Below are 19785 nucleotides of genomic sequence, written 5' to 3' on the forward strand. Positions count from 1 at the left end.
CGAGAAGGGCATTGCCCCATCCAGGTGGGATAGGACCAGTGCTTGAACAATGGAGATAAAGCTGTCCAGATGGAGGAAGTGCATGACTTTCTGCCGGAGGGAGAGTTGATACCAAGCTGTCTGAGTTTTCTTCGCTATGTGTGTCTTGAAAGAGAGGTGTTTGCTGATGTGCAACCTGAGGGACTTGGCACAGGAGGTGAGCTGGGGTGTGAAGCCCTCAGGGTTCATGGTTGATCGCCAGGTTAGTATGTCTGGGTGTTCGGTGTTGTTGGCGAGGAGTAGCAATAGGGTCTTGGAGGGGTTGAGCGTAAAGTATACACTGGACATACAAGACTGGATCAGCAAGAGGTAGGTTTTGAGCCCGTGATGTCCTCAATGGAGTCAATCTTGAGTTATAGCTGTGTGTGTCATCGGCGTAACATCTTAAAGTTACATTTTGTGTTTGTCTGGTCATATTATCCCCATCACATACGTGAACATAGTAACATAGAGGGCATTTGCTATGAGGCCCTAGGATAACACACCTAATGTCAGCACACAGGAGGTGGTGCAAATTCAATGCACACTCTAGGGATGCCCTTAGGGTAGTGGCAACCATGGTCCGAAGGATCCTCTTGGAAGGGGCTGAATTCACAGATTGAACCGCTTAGTTGAGGGGGTTGTACATCCTTTGGGGCGGGTTTACTCGCACATGCATTTAATTGCTAGTTGTTGCCACATAGTGTGTAGGTGCAGATGTAAGATATGCTCACAGTGATAGAGTGGCCGGTTTACTGCCAATCATTCACATTGTGCTTTGCTTTTTACCTGCTGAATGGCTGGCCACAGATCTCAGAATATTAAGATGTTCTCCTCTCGCTTACCCCTGTGTGTGCACCACCAATCACTCACCAGGGCCTTTCATAATCCAGCTTCTGCTGAGACAAAATAAGTATGTAGTTCTATTGGACATTGTATTTACCTTGCTCATCAAGTATTCTGCTCTTGCTATACATACCGTAGGCAGGTATTTTTTCTTAAAAAGATGCAGTGTAATCTATGCCATGTTTATCGTACAATGTTATTCCTGGAAGCAGAACAGGATATATAAATATTATATGCACACATGCTAAAGGCCTACATGTGCGGTTGAAAAATGCTTATTGCATTATGCCCATCGCTACATATACCTTTATCAGTAACGTTTTTAATCAGTACTTATGTATGCTATACATGTTTCTTGAAATGCATTTGTATTGGAAAGGAAAGCAAGGCAGCAAGACCTGAATGTGAGAGAAGTAACTCATTACATTAAAGACTTTCATTGATCCATTGCACAATTTGTGATTATTGACACACTGTTTAAAGCCCATTTCCTGACATCCATTGAGCATTTGTTCTGAAAACGATATGAACTGAGTGTTTTGGTTTTCCTTTGCAGAGGCTGGTAGCCATGAACATGCCTTTAAACAGTGATGGAACAGTAATGTTTAATGCCACATTATTTGCTCTGGTTAGGACAGCTCTGAAGATCAAAACTGAAGGTACTGTACATTGTAACGTTGTGGTTGTTAGTTACCCATAGAAATGCTGTCATGTAATTTTTGGTTGTGTACCTTTTTATGCATTATTTTATGATAACTGAAATTGTTTGATATGTTTGCTGTATTCAATAAAGCCATTGCATTGTTCAGTTTTTGATTTGTTCATATTTTCTTTTGATTATTGTCACAACAGAACATTGAGGAAGTTCTAATAGACATTTGAGATTACTCCAGTGTGACACCACTTCATTACTCCACGCCTTTCGACTGTCCCCACAACACTGGAGGGAAGCAGAGCTTACTTTTGAACAGTACAAATTCCATCTCTTTGAAGTTCCCAGTCTAGGCACTGAACCGTGCCCAGAAATGCCCATTGGTTCCTTCACCAGGGAGTTCTATCACTCTATTAGAGGAATATATTTACTTCAGTACCTTGGTCCCTTCTTGGTCCATTCGCCTTCCTCACATTATCACCCCGATTTCTGTAATTTCAGGATTTCCATTCTAATTCTGATCGGACTTTTAAGAACTTTGCACTTGTAATCCTTGGAACGTCCCATTAATTGGAAGTAAAAGGTAAATAGATGTCTCCTTTTCCCCAGGAACCCAGGTGCAGTAAGGTCTACTTTCTGGCCAAACGTAACCGATAGGGAAAACACTCAGCAGCCAGACTTCAATACTCCCAGGAATGGTCAACCCTAAAGCAACCTTTAGGTGCCTTCAAGGCCTAAATCTCGGAGACTGATTCCTTATTTTATTATTTCTTAGATTGAATTGTTGATGTGCATTCTTAGCCCCACAGGGCAACATAACACTGTCCATCGCAAGGGGAAGGCTAATAGAACATTTGTGGTTTATAGAGCTAGGTTGTGAGAGATGTTTCTGGGATTGTGTAGTATGTTGTATAATTTTAAGGTGGAGAGGTCATAGTACCCAAAGGCCACCCCACCATGATTCACTGATTACTTATTTTTCTGAGTATTAGACTTATTCCTTTTAGCCCTAGAAGGCTGTGGGTTATGGTCAAATGAAATGTCTGTTTTTGTTCTCAATATGCCTTCATGGCAAGGTATGCAGGCTCAAAATATCTCATCAAAAAAATGATACATTGAAGCCTAGTACACCGGCTTTCCCACTACTTGAACGTATACATTCAATTGCGATTTCTAATGAATACCTTCCCCCCCACAGATTCCTCATTACTGAATGTTGTGCTACTCAGCACTGCCACTGTGTCTGCGTGATTGCCGGAGTAAAGTATGATACTAAACCCTGTAAATCCAGGCCTGGTGCCATATATATAACCTCCAACAGGGAAGCCATAGTGCTCCTTCAAGCCTACTGCACCATTGCGTTTGATGCTGATTGTGGCTGCTCTGGCTCCACTGCCTGGCTAGCCTTCTCTGCACCCCGAGGCTCCACTTGATGGCCCTCTCTCTCCATTGCTTGACCCAAGAGCTACCATTTTCATTCTTGCTCCTAGGAAGGTCTCCTTGGCCAGTTTTGAGAATATATTTTGCAAAGATGCAATCATGGCCTTGGTTTAGAAAAAGTATGGGACATGATATTGATGGACAGGATCTCCCTGAAGAGTTTTCCAGGGGTCTTCACAAGAACATCATCTTTGTATCTGATTTCCGTGAGGCCAGCTGCCTCAACACTTCACCTGAGACTAAACCTTTGGGAATTCCCCCTGTGTTAGGTAAATTGGGCCCAAATTGGGCCCCTTCTACAATCTTGTGACAGGACAGTGGGTTCCATTAGACTTGATGCACCTGTGACAGAGAAGATGTATGATGTATGGACATTTTAGAGCAGGAATCTCCGCTTTAGCAACTTTGTACCCAGTAATTGAGGCCCATACTAACCCACTCACTCAGGAAGACTCCTTCCTCTGTTCTAGCTATATCTAAGAAGTTGTCATTCAATCATTGCCTAGCACCAAGGATCAGGTTGAGAGTCTGGTGGTTCAGCCTACCGTTGGTTGGCTCCTATCCGACAGCCTTCAAAAACTATTGACAACTTGTGCAGGAAGGCCTTCACATCAGAAGGCCTGGCTCAATTCATAGATATCACTTTGTTCAGCCTAGCTAGATATATATACATCCCCTGCAAGATAAAACAAAAGAGATAGCAAAATGCAAAACTCCAGACATGTGAACACCTTTTGAACAGATAGTCATTAATGGTAAACAAGAGGTTGAACAGATTTTGAAAGCCAGCCTTCTCTTCCCCAAACTATTTAACTAATGCAGGATGCGTCATAGCTACAAAATTATCTTCGTTGCAACATTGCCTCTAGCATTCTTTTTTAGGCTCCAGGGGGTGATACACTGGCTCAGATGTCCCGTTGAGAGCCTTTTATCATTCCTACTCTTATAGATGATCCTCCCTTGACGTAGGGCAATAATACAGGTCACGTACCATTGATCCACCAAGTAGAGAGGGCCAACCCAGACAAGCATCCAAGTACACAGTATGCCTCCCTCAAACAGTGTACAGGAGTTTGTCTCACTACCTCCATCACTGGGACCAAATAATGTCAGAGCATTGGATGCTCACAATACTAAAATATGGCCATATCTGGATAAAAATGTACACAACTTCCACTGGTTGCAGGCTAAGAAACATAGATAAACTCAAGGAAGAAGTGATCTAGTTACTCAAGCTAGCTATACAATGGGTTCTTTCAACCCAAGCAAATCAAGACGTATGCTCATGGTTATTTCTATCTTAAAAGAAATGGCAGAAGGACCATACTAGACCTCGGTTTCCTCAGATAGTGACTTTATTGAGGATATTACCCAGCTACAGGACAGTAACACTTTGGTCTCCCTAAATATAATGGATGCCTACTTCCACAAAGCTATCTGCCGCAACCATAAATACTTCCTTCAGTTTGCCATCCACAAACTACCCGTTTGTGTTAATACCATTTGGCCTCGAGTCAGCCCATTTGAAAAGGATTGGTCATCACTTTTATTCTTACCTTAATGACGGGTTGGTATGCAACCTTTACAAGCATCAAGTACACTCTTCTATGCAAACGATGATCAACATGCAAACTTCCTTGAGTTCTCCACCAGCCCTGGAATATAATCATTGCAACCTTCCCATTACCTCCTCTTCCTGGGGGCTCTAACTTGACGTTCGCATGAGTGCAGTCTTCGAATCACTGGGTTCACTTCAATGTCTCACATGAAACAAACCTAGCCAACAAACAAGTAACATCAGTCAGCAGCTTGAAATCCAAGCTAATCATGCTCTTCTCCTTCATCCCTTTGACCTGAAACTGTAGGTCTCGAAAAGAGTACTTAGAGGCCAGGTGGCAGTAAATACCAGGCAGTTGGGATGAATGCTTCAATTTACCAGTGGAATTCTGATAAAACCTCTCCTGTTTGAGCCCCAAATGAAATCTATTGGCAGGGGGCTTGTCTCAGACCTCTAAGCTGGTCACAAATATCTCTATTGAGGGGTATAGAGCCCGTTAGGACGCTTGCATGCCATGGATATTCCGTAAGGGCCCTAGTAAAGCAATTGCACATCACCATGTCCTGGAACTTCAGCCAGTCCACTTGGCCATGAGGTTGTTCCTGACTCAGCTGAAAGACAAGATTGTTGGAATATTCACTGGCAGAACAACCTTGGTGTTTTATTTTAAAAAGTGGGGCAGAACACATTCCAAGTTGCTGTAGCTGAGGCATCATCACTTTGGTAGAAGACTGTGACAGAAGATGCTCTGCATACCCAGACTACATGTTCTGCAGATGAGGAAAATCTCCTTGACACAACAGTGAACATCAGGTTCACCATAGGGTACAGTCATCCTGTCAGCTTGAGTAAGGAAATTTTCTTGTGGCCCAGCTCTACAGATAAGCAGTGTACCAGCCACAACTACACCCTAAACATTGAAAAATACCCCGAACAAAAAATGGGGAAATAAAGGAGTGAAATAGTTTTCAATCTTTTTCCACCCACAATAGACGTCTCTGGATCACTTATCAGCAGAGCAATGCCACAGGAAGGAGCTCAAACATTATTGCTGCCTGATCTGAAGAGGATCATAAAATTAAAAATACATCTTTTAATTTGCAAAAACACTTAGGATTACAAAAAAGTATGGGTTATAAAAAAGATATCTATTTTAGAGTTCAACTAATTTGGCCTTTCTTGTAGCCACCACTTTAGCAAGGACAGTGGCTCAAATCCAGACCTTTGCAGTCAGTGATACTTTCCTCATGTTTCATGAAGATAAGATGTTTCTATGCACCAATTGCAAGTTCAGACCACAAATCTTTGACAGCTGCTTTGGTGCGTTTTTAGAGAAACTCTACTACTTAAAAAAATTGGGAGATTATCATAAGTGGACCTTAAATGAATCCAAACACAACCCTATTACAGGCTCCAAAGCTCAAACCCAGGAGAGAACCTAAGATAAAACAAGATCAGCTAGTAGGTAACTCAAAATGGACATTTTACTTTGATTATTATTTCGAGAAGCACATCCATTGCTTTTTTAGGAACAGATTCCAGATCTTCAGATAGTAAGCTGTGAGTTTACTAGAAGTCCAAGATGACATTTTATTTTAAACATGACACTGCAGTCGGGTAAAAAATGAAAATAATTGTTTTCCCCCTAAAAGCTTTATTTACCGACAAGCATATATAGAAATAGAAATAAGGTATCTAGTTACAGAGATTATCTCATTTACTTGAAGATGGTCTGAAGACCGAAATGCATTGAACAAACCATGAACTGCCTGTGTCTCTGGAAATGAACAACTTCTTTTGAATTTCACAATTGTTGTCAAGAAGAATCTATATAAAACATGTTCAAAAATACTACTATGAACCTATGTTTGTATTTATGGAATTACAAGCAACGTTATTTTAAATTACACACAGGGGTCCTTCCAACTTTCTAGGTTATTGCACCTAGGATCCATTCTCCCACTAATATTATCATACCTCATAGTGCATGTGAGGTCTGTAGCCTACAGGACCACATATCATATCGGAAATATATTCATAAGGATTCTTATTGTAAATCAACAAGCAGTGCCCACTCACCCCATCGCTCCCCCGCCCCCAACTAAGGAAGCAAAAGCAGAGTTCTCAGAGAAAGAGGGACACGGTCTACTGATACCAGCAGTGTTTGCTTCCCTGTCTTACTTTTGGAGATTTGACAACTGTACGAATGTCTACTGCCAAAAAGGCCTCTTTAATGTTGGATTGTGTTTGTTGCTGTATCATGCTGTTTGAACTTTCTACCCACCTTTGCCAATGCAACCACTTTATTTTGTATTTCCTTTTGCCTTGCTCCTCATTCTGATTCTTAAAAATAAAAATATTTCTGAACCTAATAAACCAGCATGTGAGGGTTATGTTATGCCCAGTGCAGACACCTGTAACTATAGATATTTTTATTGGTATCATTCATAGTATAGCAATGTTTGAATCCATTAAATGAAACTAGCTTAACAAAAGTTTAGCAACCCAATGCCAAAGCCAGGTTCACACAATTGTTTAGGTTTAGTTCTTGGAAGGGATAGATGACCCCAATGTTATGATCGCAGAGATGAAAATCCAACCTCACACCTCACGTGGGACAAAAAGCAAACTGTTTTGGTTCAAATACTTTGTTTTTTAAATAAAATAGAAATGCAGGTGGTGCCTGTGAGGAATCCAGGGAATTTGTCCCTTCTCCCAAAGAGGGAGCTGTCCCTTTGGCACCAGACACCCCCTGGGGGACAGGGCAGCGGGATGCATCTGAGAGTGACTCTCTGTCAGGTCCTGCTCCTGTGGTCTTGCGCAGAGGTAGCACGAACACCTACCTCCCCGTTGGGTCTTGTCGCCTGGGAAGGTATGAATACCACAGGCCACCACGACCCGCCGGGGAAAGAGGGTTAGGGTCCACAGGTTGGATAGGTAGGGGGAAATTAGGGTAACCGGGTAGAGGGTTAGGGTGAGGTTATGGATGGGAATGGGATTGAGGGAAAGGTATTCTGCACTGGTTCCTTTAGAAGATGCTGTTAACTCCGCCCATACATATCTACTCACTCACACTCTCCACAATGCCGTTTCTGGCTTTTAGATCTTAAAACACCTAATGCTGCTTAGATGCTGTCTCTTGCAATGAACACCCAACATTATCATCATGTTGCATTTCACCCCTGGTGTGATCTCGTGCACCAAGCTACTCACGCCCTGGAGTCACCTTGTGCTTCATCAACAACATTTCCTCATGTTGTACTAGGTCATAGCATTTCTAACATTCACAATACTTTAGAATGACATTAAATTGGACTTAGCTCTGTTCGTAGTTCGTGCGGCTCTCCCCCACGATCCGCCGTTTCCCAGAATGCCTTTCCGAGTCGATGCGGAACTCCGCTACGATCAGCTGTTTCCTGGAATGCCTTTCCGAGTCGATGCGGAACTCCGCTACAAAGAAAACACACTATGAGTTTTGCATCAAGCTAGCGTGTATACAACATACTACGAACATTAGCCAGGGGCCGCCCGTATACACAATCATCTGCTGTCGTGGTGCAACCTCATGCTGCACCTTGTGTCACTGCCACGCTGTCACCATAGCCTATAACTCTATGGGAGTGAACCGTGCTCCGGTAACTGTCATTTAGCTTATGCGAACACGCGTTCAATCTTGCCCGAGGTGACTGCTACGCTACACGTTCCCCTCCATGCCCCGTGATTATGAGAGAGAGGACTTATCTGACTCAGATGGCGGGGCCTGCAGTTGAAGCGCAAGCTGGGGAACGGCCCCGCTGATGGCAGCCTGCAGGAGCTCCCGAGTTCTGTGTTTGACTTCTCCGATGCTCCGTAGCGCAAGCAAGGGTTGTCAGGCGTGGCGCGCACATGCGCGTAACGTTGGGCGTGGTCCAGAAGCTCCAGAAGGCCCACGAACACTCAGGCCTTCTGGGTAGTGTAGTCCCAAGTTGTCCTGGCAGTCTAAAGTGGGTTTCATTCTGTTAACAACGGGTATCCTGCATGTTACACAAAGAAGGCTCTTACAACAGGCATGTCTTTTCTTTCTACAACCTCTGCATGAGCATTTACCTTGCAATGCATTATCTAAAACCTTATTGTCTTCTTTGCTGCTGGTAGCCACTTGTTGATACTTGACATTCTCCCATGGAGGACAAGGAATCCCCAGAAAGGGCTTTTATTTATCCTCCCTCAAGTGGAAAGTCCCATGTAGTTGTTGGTTATGTGGAGATTGACTGGGTTAGTTTATGACCCGTTTACAACGGTTTAGGTAGAAAATATTTGACCTTTTTACATTTGACCAAATTATATTTGGTCAGTTCTTGGTCAGAAAAGCGGGAGTAGACCCCCGTAACCACCCCTATTCCCTTACCCCACATATATATTTAATAAGATTTGACCGAATTCCGACTAAGAAAATAATCAAAAGAATTCGATCAAAAGGAAAAGTTTTTTGAACAAGTAGGCTAATACCTTTACAACACCCTCATATGATGAATCATGCATAGTCCTCACAGAAACCCTGCCTAAAGTCTCCTACCAGGTGGCCAGGGGAAGGCAACCTCTATGGTTGTATTAGCCGGCAGGATCACCTGGCAGGAGAAAGGCCCCAAAGGAATAAGAGGGCTGCGCTAAGAGAGACGCTGTATTTACCTTCTTCAGAGGGGGAGCTTTCCATAATACCCGAATATTTGATGGCTTGCTATCGGAGTAAGGCTTCTCCTCTCAAAACTACCCATCTTGTTGGTTATGAAAACTACTGTGATCCGTATGGGAATCCTAGTATTACACCAAGTTCTCTGATAAATGTAATTCCCCCTTAAGTCAGAAACTGATCATTAACCAATCTAAAGGCCTTCCCTAAAGGTCTATTGAATACACAGAGTAAATTAAATAAAGTTAAAGGCTGCATTTGTGATGTAAAAAGTAATCAAAGCATTGGGGACTTAATGTCCCACAATGCCCTAAGTAAGGCTGAAGGGCTCAGATGCCCAAAACTGCAATGCGCAGTCTAGTGGTTCTAATGACCTATGCATGAGTGGGACTTTTGAATATATAAGGCTCCCTCGGGTGCAGGCCATTAGAACAAGAAGGTGGATTAGTAGTAGGAGTTACCAGCTGCAGTTGCAGAAGCGGAGGAATGAAGATGCCAGAGCTGCTGCTGTCTTTGGTGCAGAGTTCGGTCCTGTGAGGGTCTTTGGTGTAGAAAACCTGAACTGTAGAGGTCGCGAGCGGGAAGCAGTAAACTGACAAGCTGTCCCGTGAAAGAGAGTTGCTCTGTTTATAAGGTATCTAGTCCCGGTGGCTGGCGAACAGTGGAGATAGACAGGCTACCCAGGAATATACATTGCCTTGACATCACCGAACAATTTCATGATATTGAATTGAGGTGATTTTAATAATTGTGTCCTTCTGTCAGTCCCCATTCTATATCCAAATATGGCTTATTCTTGGAGAATAACCTACTATTAGACTGATAAGGCAACAATGATTACATTTGAGTTCAGAGGTCCAGTAGTTAAAACAATACCTCTGTCTGCAGGGACTTGGTGAACCAGTAGCTGTTAGGAATGCACATATGACCTTTGAACCTGTCCTATGACATTGGAGAGCCGGAGGAAGGAGGTTACATAAGCAATATACTCACTTTGAAGGATAGTCAGAAAATAAATGTTATAATTACTATTGCCAAGATAAAGATGGGGCAATATTGAAACAAGATAAATAACTGCATTGCCAAAGTAAAGAGAGGGCAATACTGAAGGAACGCAATAAACACCATTGCCAAAAGTAAAGAGGGGGCAATACTTCAGAAACCATACAGCTCACATTGGCAAAATAACAAGAGAACAATATTGCAAAGCAATTGTAACTATTATTCCCAAAGTGAGGAGGCAAGAGTTAAGCCGTATACCAACTAGCATTTCCCGATAAAGAGACATTGAGCCTCATTATGAGACCGGCGGTAGCCGTGCTGGTACCGGCACAGCTGCCGCCGTTAATATTTTTTTTCCGGCACCCTGGGATGGGCAATTCCCAGCCATTCCCAGCTTGGCCCCCCAGTGCGGCCCCTCCTGCTCAGCCGCCTGCTTATGCTCTCCTGACTGCTGGGTCTTCCGGCCCTCCTCTGCGGTGCTGCCCCCCCACCCCCTTCGGCTGTTCCCTACTCAGCCCCCAGTGCGGCCTCTTCCTGCTTGGTCGCTGGGGCGGGCACTCTGGACTGTGCTGAAGCTTTCTGCCCTCCTCCACGGACTGAGACGCCCGTGGACCCTCTCCACCATCCTGGTCCTGGTCCTGGGTCGGGGCACTCTGGACTGCGCTGAAGCTTCCTGCCCTCCTCCGCGGACTGAGACGCCTGTCGACCCTCTCCACCAACCTGGTCCTGGGTCGGGACAGCAGCTGGACCTCATCCCGCTTCCCCATCGGTGCGGGTTCGACCCAGGTCTCCTGTTTGGGCCCTGCCCGACTCTGTGCCTGCCCCCCGCCGTACTGATACTGCAGCTGGGCTTCCTTACCAGCGCGGATTCAGCCGTGTTGTTGAGGACCTTGCCAACCACCCCCAACCTTGCCATCCACTGGGCACTTGCAACCAGTTGGCAACCTGCCGACTTGCCAATCACTTGCCATCCACCTCCCGCACAGTCCCTACTGCTGGGCCTCCTCCCGCTTCCTCATCAAAACGTGACCATTCAATACCACATTCACTGCCCCAAATCCTGCCCTGCCTAACTCCTCCCTTACCCCTACCACACAGCCCCTGCTGCCGAACCCCCACCCACTCTTACCGGGTTCACCAGGCATACGCAAACTGCTCCAGCTCTTGCCCTACATCTCCTCGCCTACCACCTGCCATACAGTCTCTGCAGCTGAGCCCCTTCCCAGCTTGGGACCAACCAACCTTCCCCTTTCTCTCCTACTCTCCTTTTTCCGCCTCCTCATGCCCAGTCCCCTCTTCCTGCCCTACACCTACCCTCTCTCACTGTCCTAATCTTCTGTACCCCCCCACTGCTCATCCCTCCAGCCACATGAACATTGCTCTCTGGAACGCCAGATCCATCTGTAACAAGACTGCAGCCGTTTTAGACATGTTCTTTCATCTCAACCTTCATTTCCTATGTCTAACTGAAACCTGGATCCCCCCCACAACACTACTGTCCCTGCCTCCCTAACCACCTCCTCATCCTCCTTCTCTCATATCTCTCATGCTGCTGGCCGTGGCAGAGGTATTGGCCTCTTCTTCCACCCTAAATACCTTTCCTCTACCTAGCCACCATCTCTTCCTTCCTTTCCTTCCTTCGAATTTCTTTACAAATCTTTCTCCTCTCCTCACCCCATCTCCTTTCTAATCATCTATCGACCACCTGGCCCTCTCTCTTCTTTCTATGAAGACCTCGATCACCTCCTTTCGCTCATCTCTCCCTCCCCCTTTCCTCTAACTGTACTCAGCGACTTTAATCTTCACCTCCATTCTCCCCTCATTCCTCACCCCTTTTCTCCATCCTTGACTCCTACCTCCTTTCCCCTCTTTTCCTACTCATTCCTCTGGCTCCACTCTAGACCTCATATTCAACTCTTCCTACCCCTCTTCCCCTGTCTCTACTCTTCCTATCTCTCTCTCTGATCATGCATTACTCTCCTCCTCCCTTACTCCCCTTCCACATCCTTCCTCTACTATGCCCTCTCCGTCCATCTTTTCACGGCGTGACCTTCGCAACTTTGATCCCTCCCTCTTCCTCGACGCTTGCTCTTCTTCTCTCCCCTCCCTCCAAGACTGCTCTTCACTGTCAGCCAATGATAGACTATCCACTCTTTCCTCTTCTATCTCTTCCTCCCTTGATTTACTTTACCCCTTTTCCTTCTTCCGTCCAACCCGGAAACCCTCTCAACCGTGGCTCTCTCCTCAACTTCTCTTCATGCAGCGTCTTCTCCGACATCTTGAGAGACTCTGGCTCAAATCTCCTACGCTTTCCAACCAAACCTCTTATTTCTCTTATGACTCTCTGTACGACTCTTGTCTTGCCTCGGCTAAACGCTCCTTCTACTCTAACCTTCTCCACTCCCAAGCCTCCCACCCTCGCCGCATCTTCCAAACTCTCTCTCAACTTCTCTCCCCTCCTACCTCTGATCTCTCTACCTCTTCTACCCTTTCTCCCTCTGACTTCGCTAACTTCTTCTCCTCCAAGATTCTTGCCCTTCTGCAAAAAATCAACTGCTCCTCTTATTCCCCCTCTTCTCCTTCTCCCACCTCCCCCTCATCCTGCATATCCGACTTCTCGCCTGTCTCCCCTTCTGACGTCTCCACCCACCTCTCCAAAGCCCACCCCACGTCTGCTCCTACCGACCCTCTCCCTTCCCTTATCCCTAAGATCTACCCTCTTCTTATTCCCTACTTAACCTCATTCTTCAACACCTGCCTCCCCTCTGCTTTCAAGCACGCCACTATCATCCCAATTTTGAAGAAATCCTCTGCTGATCCCCTTCTCACCTCTAACTTCTGTCCTATCTCTCTTCTCCCTTTCCTCTCTGAGCTTCTCGAGCGCCTCGCCTACTCTCAGCTCTCTTCCTTTGTCACCAATCTCTCTCTCCTACCCCCCTCTCAATCTGGCTTCCGTCCTAAACACTCTCCTGAAACTGCCCTTACCTACATCCTTAACTCCCTCCTCATCGACACACTAAGCAATCCTCTGTCCTTATTCTTCTTGACCTCTCTGCTGCCTTCGACACTGTCGATCACCCCCTTCTTCTCAACACTCTTTCTTCCTTTGGATTCACAGGCTCTGTTCTCAACTGGCTATCCTCCTACCTCTCCTCCCGCTCTTTTACTGTTTCCTGGGGAGGCCGATCCTCTCCAACCCAGCCTCTGGAGTACGGCGTACCGTAAGGTTCGGTGCTTGGCCCTTTCCTTTTCTCACTATACACCTCCCTCCTTTCCCCTGTTATCTCCTCGTTCGGCATTTCCCACCATTTCTATGCCAACGATACTCATCTCTTCCTTTCCTTCTCTTCCTTCTCTACCGACCTCCACCTGAAACTCTCTTCCTGTCTTACTGCCATAAAGAACTGGATGTCTTCCCGCTTTCTCTCCCACAACACTGACAAGACTGAAGTCATATTCTTCCCATCCAACTCTCTTCCCCCTCCCTCTCCTCCACCTTTCATTCACTTTCCTCCTACTAATCTCCCTATCTCTGCCCATGCTCGCAACCTAGGCATTCACTTTGACTCCTCTCTCTCTTTCTCCCACCATATCTCTCTCACTTCTCATGCCTGTCGCTACCACCTCTTCAATATTCGCAAAGTCCTCCCCTCTCTCATTTTCCATGCTACTAAACTCTTAATCTCTTCCCTTATCTTCTCTCGCCTCTTCTACTGATCCTCCTTACTCTTTGGACTACCTGCTTCTCACCTCACCCCCCTCAAATCTATCTACCATTCTGCCGTCCGTACCCTCTGTATCCTTACCTCCCGTGACTCCATTTCTGCTTCCCTCTCCTCCCTTGGCTGGCTTCCTTTTCACTCCCAACTTAAATTTAACTTTCTCTGCCTAGTCTTTAAATCTCTCCATGGTCTTGCTCCCCCTTATCTCTCCTCCCTCCTCTCCTTCTACGCTCCTTCCCGCTCCCTTCGCTCTGCTGACCACTTCCTTCTCACTGTTCCTCCGTCCCCTTGTGCCCCCTCCTGTTTCCGCTCCTTCCAGCTCCTAGCCCCCCTACACTGGAACTCCTTACCTCTCTCAATCCGCTCCATTCCTACCTTCTCCTCATTCCGCACTTCTCTTAAATCTCTCCTTCTCCATTCCCCCCTTGAAACCCCTTCCCCTTCTAGCTTTCCCTCCTTCCTTTATCCTTTTCCCTTTGATCATCTCCCTCCACCCCACTCTCACCCTTTCCCCTTCTGACTTCCCTCCTCCTTCTCCTCCTCACTCCCCTCACAGTCCTACTGCACTACTCACCCTATTCCCCCCAGTTTAATTGCTCTTCTTACTGTTTTGTTGGACTGATTCATAATTTGTAACTTGCTTCTACCGTTATATTGTTATATGTTATATGTATCAAGTTGTTATAATGTTCAGCGTTTTGGCGTAAAGTGCTAATTAAACAAAATAAATACAAATACGAATTACCGGGTCATTACGTCCCCGCCGTACCCGGTAATTGCCCATTCCCGGGCACTAGAAAAAAGTACTCCCCATTCCCATTGAGTCCCATTGGACTCAATGGGAATGAGGAGGCTGGATGCACCGGCACCATTCGTGAATGGTGCCGGTGCATCTGACATGGTCTGCTCACGGGTGCCGGTCCGCCCCCCAGGTCAGACCTGTCGGGCGAAAAGGCACCCGCGTGAAGAACTCGTAGTTTGCCGGTCCGGTAACTACGGTACCAGCAAGCTTACTGGTACCGTAGTTGCTGGACCGGCAAACTTATAATGAGGCCCATTGTCAACAGTTGTTTGATGTGGAGTTGAGAAATAAGGAGTGGCAGGAGCAAAACCTTCCTTGTAAGAAGTATCAAGGAGGAGAGGAATATAATCTGCATTACCTGTGTCAAATAAACCAGTGGAATAAACAGCACCAATGTCTAGGGTGTCCTCACAGAAGAAACTGTGAATCTTGATGTTGTTGAAAGTAAAGAACTGTTCTTAGCGTGTGAAGAAAGCCTTACCACATAATACTTGTAGTAGTGTTAGGAGCTATATCCTGGCTTGTGCCATACCAGGCTAGGGATTGTTAGTGGTAGTACTGGGAGGTTAGTGAACCAGGAAGAAGACATTAAAGTACTGCCTGAAGGAAAGAAATCGGCATGGCTGCTGTTGTGTTTGATGAGCTGTGCTAAAAACCCTCTTGACAAAATCATTGTTGTGAATCCAAATGAATTGTGGAAGTGTTTGGTCTCCAAGAATAAGTGAGATTAAGATAATGCAGCTTGAATATAAAGATTTTTCTTTTGTTTTGTGGGAACTTTGTCAAATGCCATGGAAAAGACGTTTGAAGTAAGAAGAACTTTAAAAAAAAAATGTATTTCTTTGTCTTTTATATTACAGTTCACAGGTTAAACTTATAAACATATGAATTTTACTTTGTACTCATGCATTTACAACTTTTCCAACTCAACTATCCCCCACGCTTCTCCACAGCCCTATACCAAGCCTTGATGTAATTCTTTATCCTAACATCCCTTTGTCTCGCCTACCTCTTCACTGATGTTACCTCCCAGCATTCTTTACACTCCCCTTTCTCTACTGGTTTGGTTAAATAGAGTGAGTGTAAGGGCAGTCCACTGCAGCATATATTCCCCTGAGACTAGTTTTTGCTCTTTGATCGCCTGTGTCCACACTCCCGTTTCTGCCATTGTCCATTATTGAAAAGACCCAGCATGCATGCCCCCGGGGTTTGGTTATCTAAATGTATGCCTCCCTTGGCAACCTTGCTTGCAATCTCCCTGCGTTCCTCGAGACTTGCTTATGGTATTCAACCACCTTGCACCAATCCTTATTGCCAAAGGGCTTCCCAAGTTCTGCCTCCCATCTCAGTTTGCTTTTCATGCCCCCCTGGAGTGGTGTCCTATCAGCATGTTGTATAGTCTCGATATGGTGTGCCCCCCCTCTGAGATATTTATTATTGTTTCTATTTCTTCGCTGCTCATTTCTTCCACCCACCCCCATTGGCCGGCCATCTGTGCTTAATCGTGTTCAACTTGGAATTGTGTAGTAAGATCTGCCCTGTATGTATTATTTTTTTTTAAACAATTTTTATTATGTATTCAAACAAACAAACCAAAACAAACAAAATTTGCAGTGCAAATATTAATAACTGTTTCAACATTGTTGATTATGCCACTCTAGTCACTGCTGCCCTTATCCCACCCTCCCTCCCAAGCCTATTTATTCCGCTCACTTTGCATCTGCACCGCGTGGTGGGGTCTCACTTTCAATAGATTCTATCAAGTCTTGTATCGTTCCAAACAGTTCAGCTACCAACAATTTCCATGCCATCAGGTTTCCCATCTCATCCTCTCCCCCTGCATTACTTGCCTCCTGCCATACCATAGTCTCCGCCTCTGCCCATTTCTGCAGATCCTTCCACCAAATCTCAACTCGTGGCCTATGACACGTCTTCCATCCCATGGCAATTCTCCTTTTTGCAAGCACATATGCTAGATCTTTCAGTTTATTGACATGCTTAAGTTTCTACGATCTGGGGAACCCTCCCAGTAAGCAGGCCCAGGCTGAGTCTATAACTATAGTGATCCCCTTATCCGCTAGTTTCCCAGCTACTTCGCGCCAGAAGCGCTCAATCACCGGGCAGGACCAGAACATATGTACCATATCGGCTTGCTCTTTGTCGCATTTGGGACATGCTTGTCTGCCAGCCTTCTCAAACCTCGATATCCTCAGGGGCGTCATGGATGCCCTGTGCGTAATATACAATTGTATTTGTTTTAATCTAGCGTTTCTTGACACCCTTTTATGGTACCCCAGGGCACGTTCCCACATCCCATCCTCTATCGGGGCTCCCACCTCTGCTTCCCAGTCCAGTCAGTGTTAGTTCTTTCTCCACTTTAAACATCATAATTTCGTACAATCTAGAGATCTCATGCCCTCCTTCCGCTATATCGTATATCGTGTCTATAATGACATCCGGCCATTCCTCCAATATTGTTTCAGGCCAAGTTTCCTTAATCTTCTGCACTATTTTATGATATGTGATATATTGGCCCACGTGTAACCCCACTTCCTCACCTAGCTCTCCAAAAGTTGTGATAATGCCCCCCTCCCGCCAGACATCTCCCATAGTCACCAACCCCACCGATTCACAGTGTTTTCTGATTGTAATCCGTAGCTGCCTGTCTGTCCCAGCCAGTGCAACCAGCGGTATCTGCGGGGAGCACAGGACTGGGTTTTCCATCAACTGGCATGCACGGCGCCATATCCTCCGCCCAAGCACCATCATCTTAGGGCGTACTTTCATTTCTATCTTGGGCAGCCAAATCATCACTTTTAATTAAAATGGGGCACAATCTGCTCTGAACAACCTGGATTCCGGGGTCGCTTCGTCTGAGAGCCATTTTGCAACATATTGCAGTTGGGCCGCTACGTAATAAACCTCATAATTAGGCAGTTTTATTCCCCCTTTTTCATAGAAGTTCTGCAATTTCCACAGTGCCACCCTATTTCTGGTGCCCTGCCACTAGAAATCCCTGCACATGCCATTCAACTTGTTGAAGAACTTTTTAGGTATTAGGTACGGGATGTTTCCGAAATAGTGTAGGAGTCTGGGTAAAACCACCATCTTGAGCATCGTTCCTCGCCCCATCATTGCTAGAGGCAACTTCACCCAAATTGTCATACTCTTTTCAATTTTCACTATGGCTACCTCGGTATTATGTCTATGTTCCTTTTCTACTGTGTGGCACACGTCTATCCCCAGGTACCGAAAAGTATCAGCAGCCCACAGAGCTTGCAGCACCGGCAGCCGTCCGACAGGGATCCCCTTATAACTGCCTAGCGGAAAGATAGTGGACTTCTGAGGATTCACCGCTATGCCGGACAGCTCAGCGTACCTCTCCATAACTTCCAGGATGTACTGAAGATTCTCCTCCGGGTACCTCAGGTACAGCAGCAAATCGTCCGCATACAAGGAGATTAAGTGTCGCTCCCCTCCCACCTCGATGCCTACAGGATCATACTGTTGTCTGAGGTATATCGCCAAAGGTTCTAGAGCCAATATGTACAACATAGGGGACCATGGGCACCCCTGTCTGGTACCTCTACCTAACTGCCATCTCTCAGAAATCACTGCACCTGTTTTGACTCTAGCCAGCTGTTCACTGTATAGCATCTTTGCCCATCGTATGTATCCAGGCCCCATACCATAACCCGCCAAGGCTGCCAACAGCCATGGCCACTTAACAGAATCAAAGGCCTTGACAGCGTCCATGGACACTATTGCCATTTCACCCTCATTCTCACACCCCCATTCAACCACCCGGTGTAGCCGTCTATGATTATGAGTTATATTCCTATTTGGGACATAGCCCGTCTGGTCGGGGTGTATTAGTTTGTCAATGACTCTTGGCAATCTGCTTGCCAAGACAGCCGTCAGTATCTTGCTGTCCTGGTTCAGCATTGACAGTGGTCTATAGGAGCCACAGCTATGTCCAGGCTTATTGGGTTTAGGAAGCTTATGATTGCTTCTCTAAGTGATTCTGGCAGCCGTCCTGTCTCAAACGCTTCATTAAGCATATCCAACATCGGGGGGAGCACTTCTGCTTTATAGACTTTATAAAACTCACTCGGAAATCCGTCCGCCCCCGGAGTCTTACAAGTGGGTAGCTGCCTCACCACTTCCTCTAACTCCTCCAAGGTAATCGGTGCATCCAGCTCCTCCTTTTCTTCTGCACTTACTTTAGGCAAACCTATATCTTCTAATGTATCTGTTATTTCCTCATGGCTGCCTCCCTCCCCATCCCCATATAGTTCCTTGTAGTAATTTGCAAACTCTTGATTCACTCCCTCTTGGGTGTCAGCTACGCTACCATCTCTTGTTATGGTCCTAATGGTGGGTCTAGGGATCTCACTGTTATATAACCATGCCAAGAGCCTACCTGTTTTATCTCCTCCCGCATGCTGTCTCTCCCCATATTTTTTATAATTGAGATTACTCAGTCTATCCCAATGTTCCGCACATGTCTGTTGCAGTTTAAGTATTAGCTCCATGTCTCTTCCAATATCATCCCCCCTTCTAACGCCTTTTCCAATTCTCTTTCTGCTTCCTGTAGATCGGCCAGGATTCCTCCCTGCAGGCTTTTAGATTTCGCTATAGCAACTCCCCGTATCACCACCTTGGAAGGCTTCCCATAGCGTGCTCGCTGAGTCCACGCTACCCGTATTCACTTCAAAGTAGTTTATTATCTCCTCCCTTATATCTTCCCTAAACAGGGGATCTTTAAGCGCCTCTGCCCGAAGACGCCATGTCGGGATTCGCACTCTTGGGGGGCAGTATTGCCAGCCAATAACCAGGGGCGAGTGGTCTGACAGGACCCTCGCCTTATATTCTGCCTGCACTGTCTCAATCATTATTTCCGACGAGGCAAAAACATAGTCCAGCCTCGTATGTAACTGTTGCGGGGCAGAGTAGTGCGAGTACTGCCTTTCCTGGGGGTGTTTTGCTCTCCACACATCTGCCAGCCCAAAATCGTCTAGTAGCGTCTGCAGCGCCTTGGCCGCCGGGGCGGGTCTATTACACTTGTGATCTGAT

General features: G+C 46.0%; 1 protein-coding gene across 5 annotated transcripts in view; it reads left to right on the forward strand.

Annotated features, from left to right (window-relative positions):
- The window catches only part of CACNA1D (calcium voltage-gated channel subunit alpha1 D), a 2225258-nt gene that overhangs the window by 1768436 nt on the left and 437037 nt on the right, over positions 1-19785 (forward strand). For all 5 annotated transcript variants that reach the window (XM_069643624.1, XM_069643621.1, XM_069643623.1 and 2 more), the window contains exon 37: positions 1421-1523. In XM_069643624.1, the coding sequence (XP_069499725.1) occupies positions 1421-1523 (103 nt within the window). The remainder of the gene's footprint in view (positions 1-1420; positions 1524-19785) is intronic.

The sequence above is a fragment of the Ambystoma mexicanum genome, chromosome 2p, assembly GCF_040938575.1.
Source record: "Ambystoma mexicanum isolate Mex_15411 chromosome 2p, UKY_AmexF1_1, whole genome shotgun sequence".
Classification (NCBI taxonomy): domain Eukaryota; kingdom Metazoa; phylum Chordata; class Amphibia; order Caudata; family Ambystomatidae; genus Ambystoma; species Ambystoma mexicanum.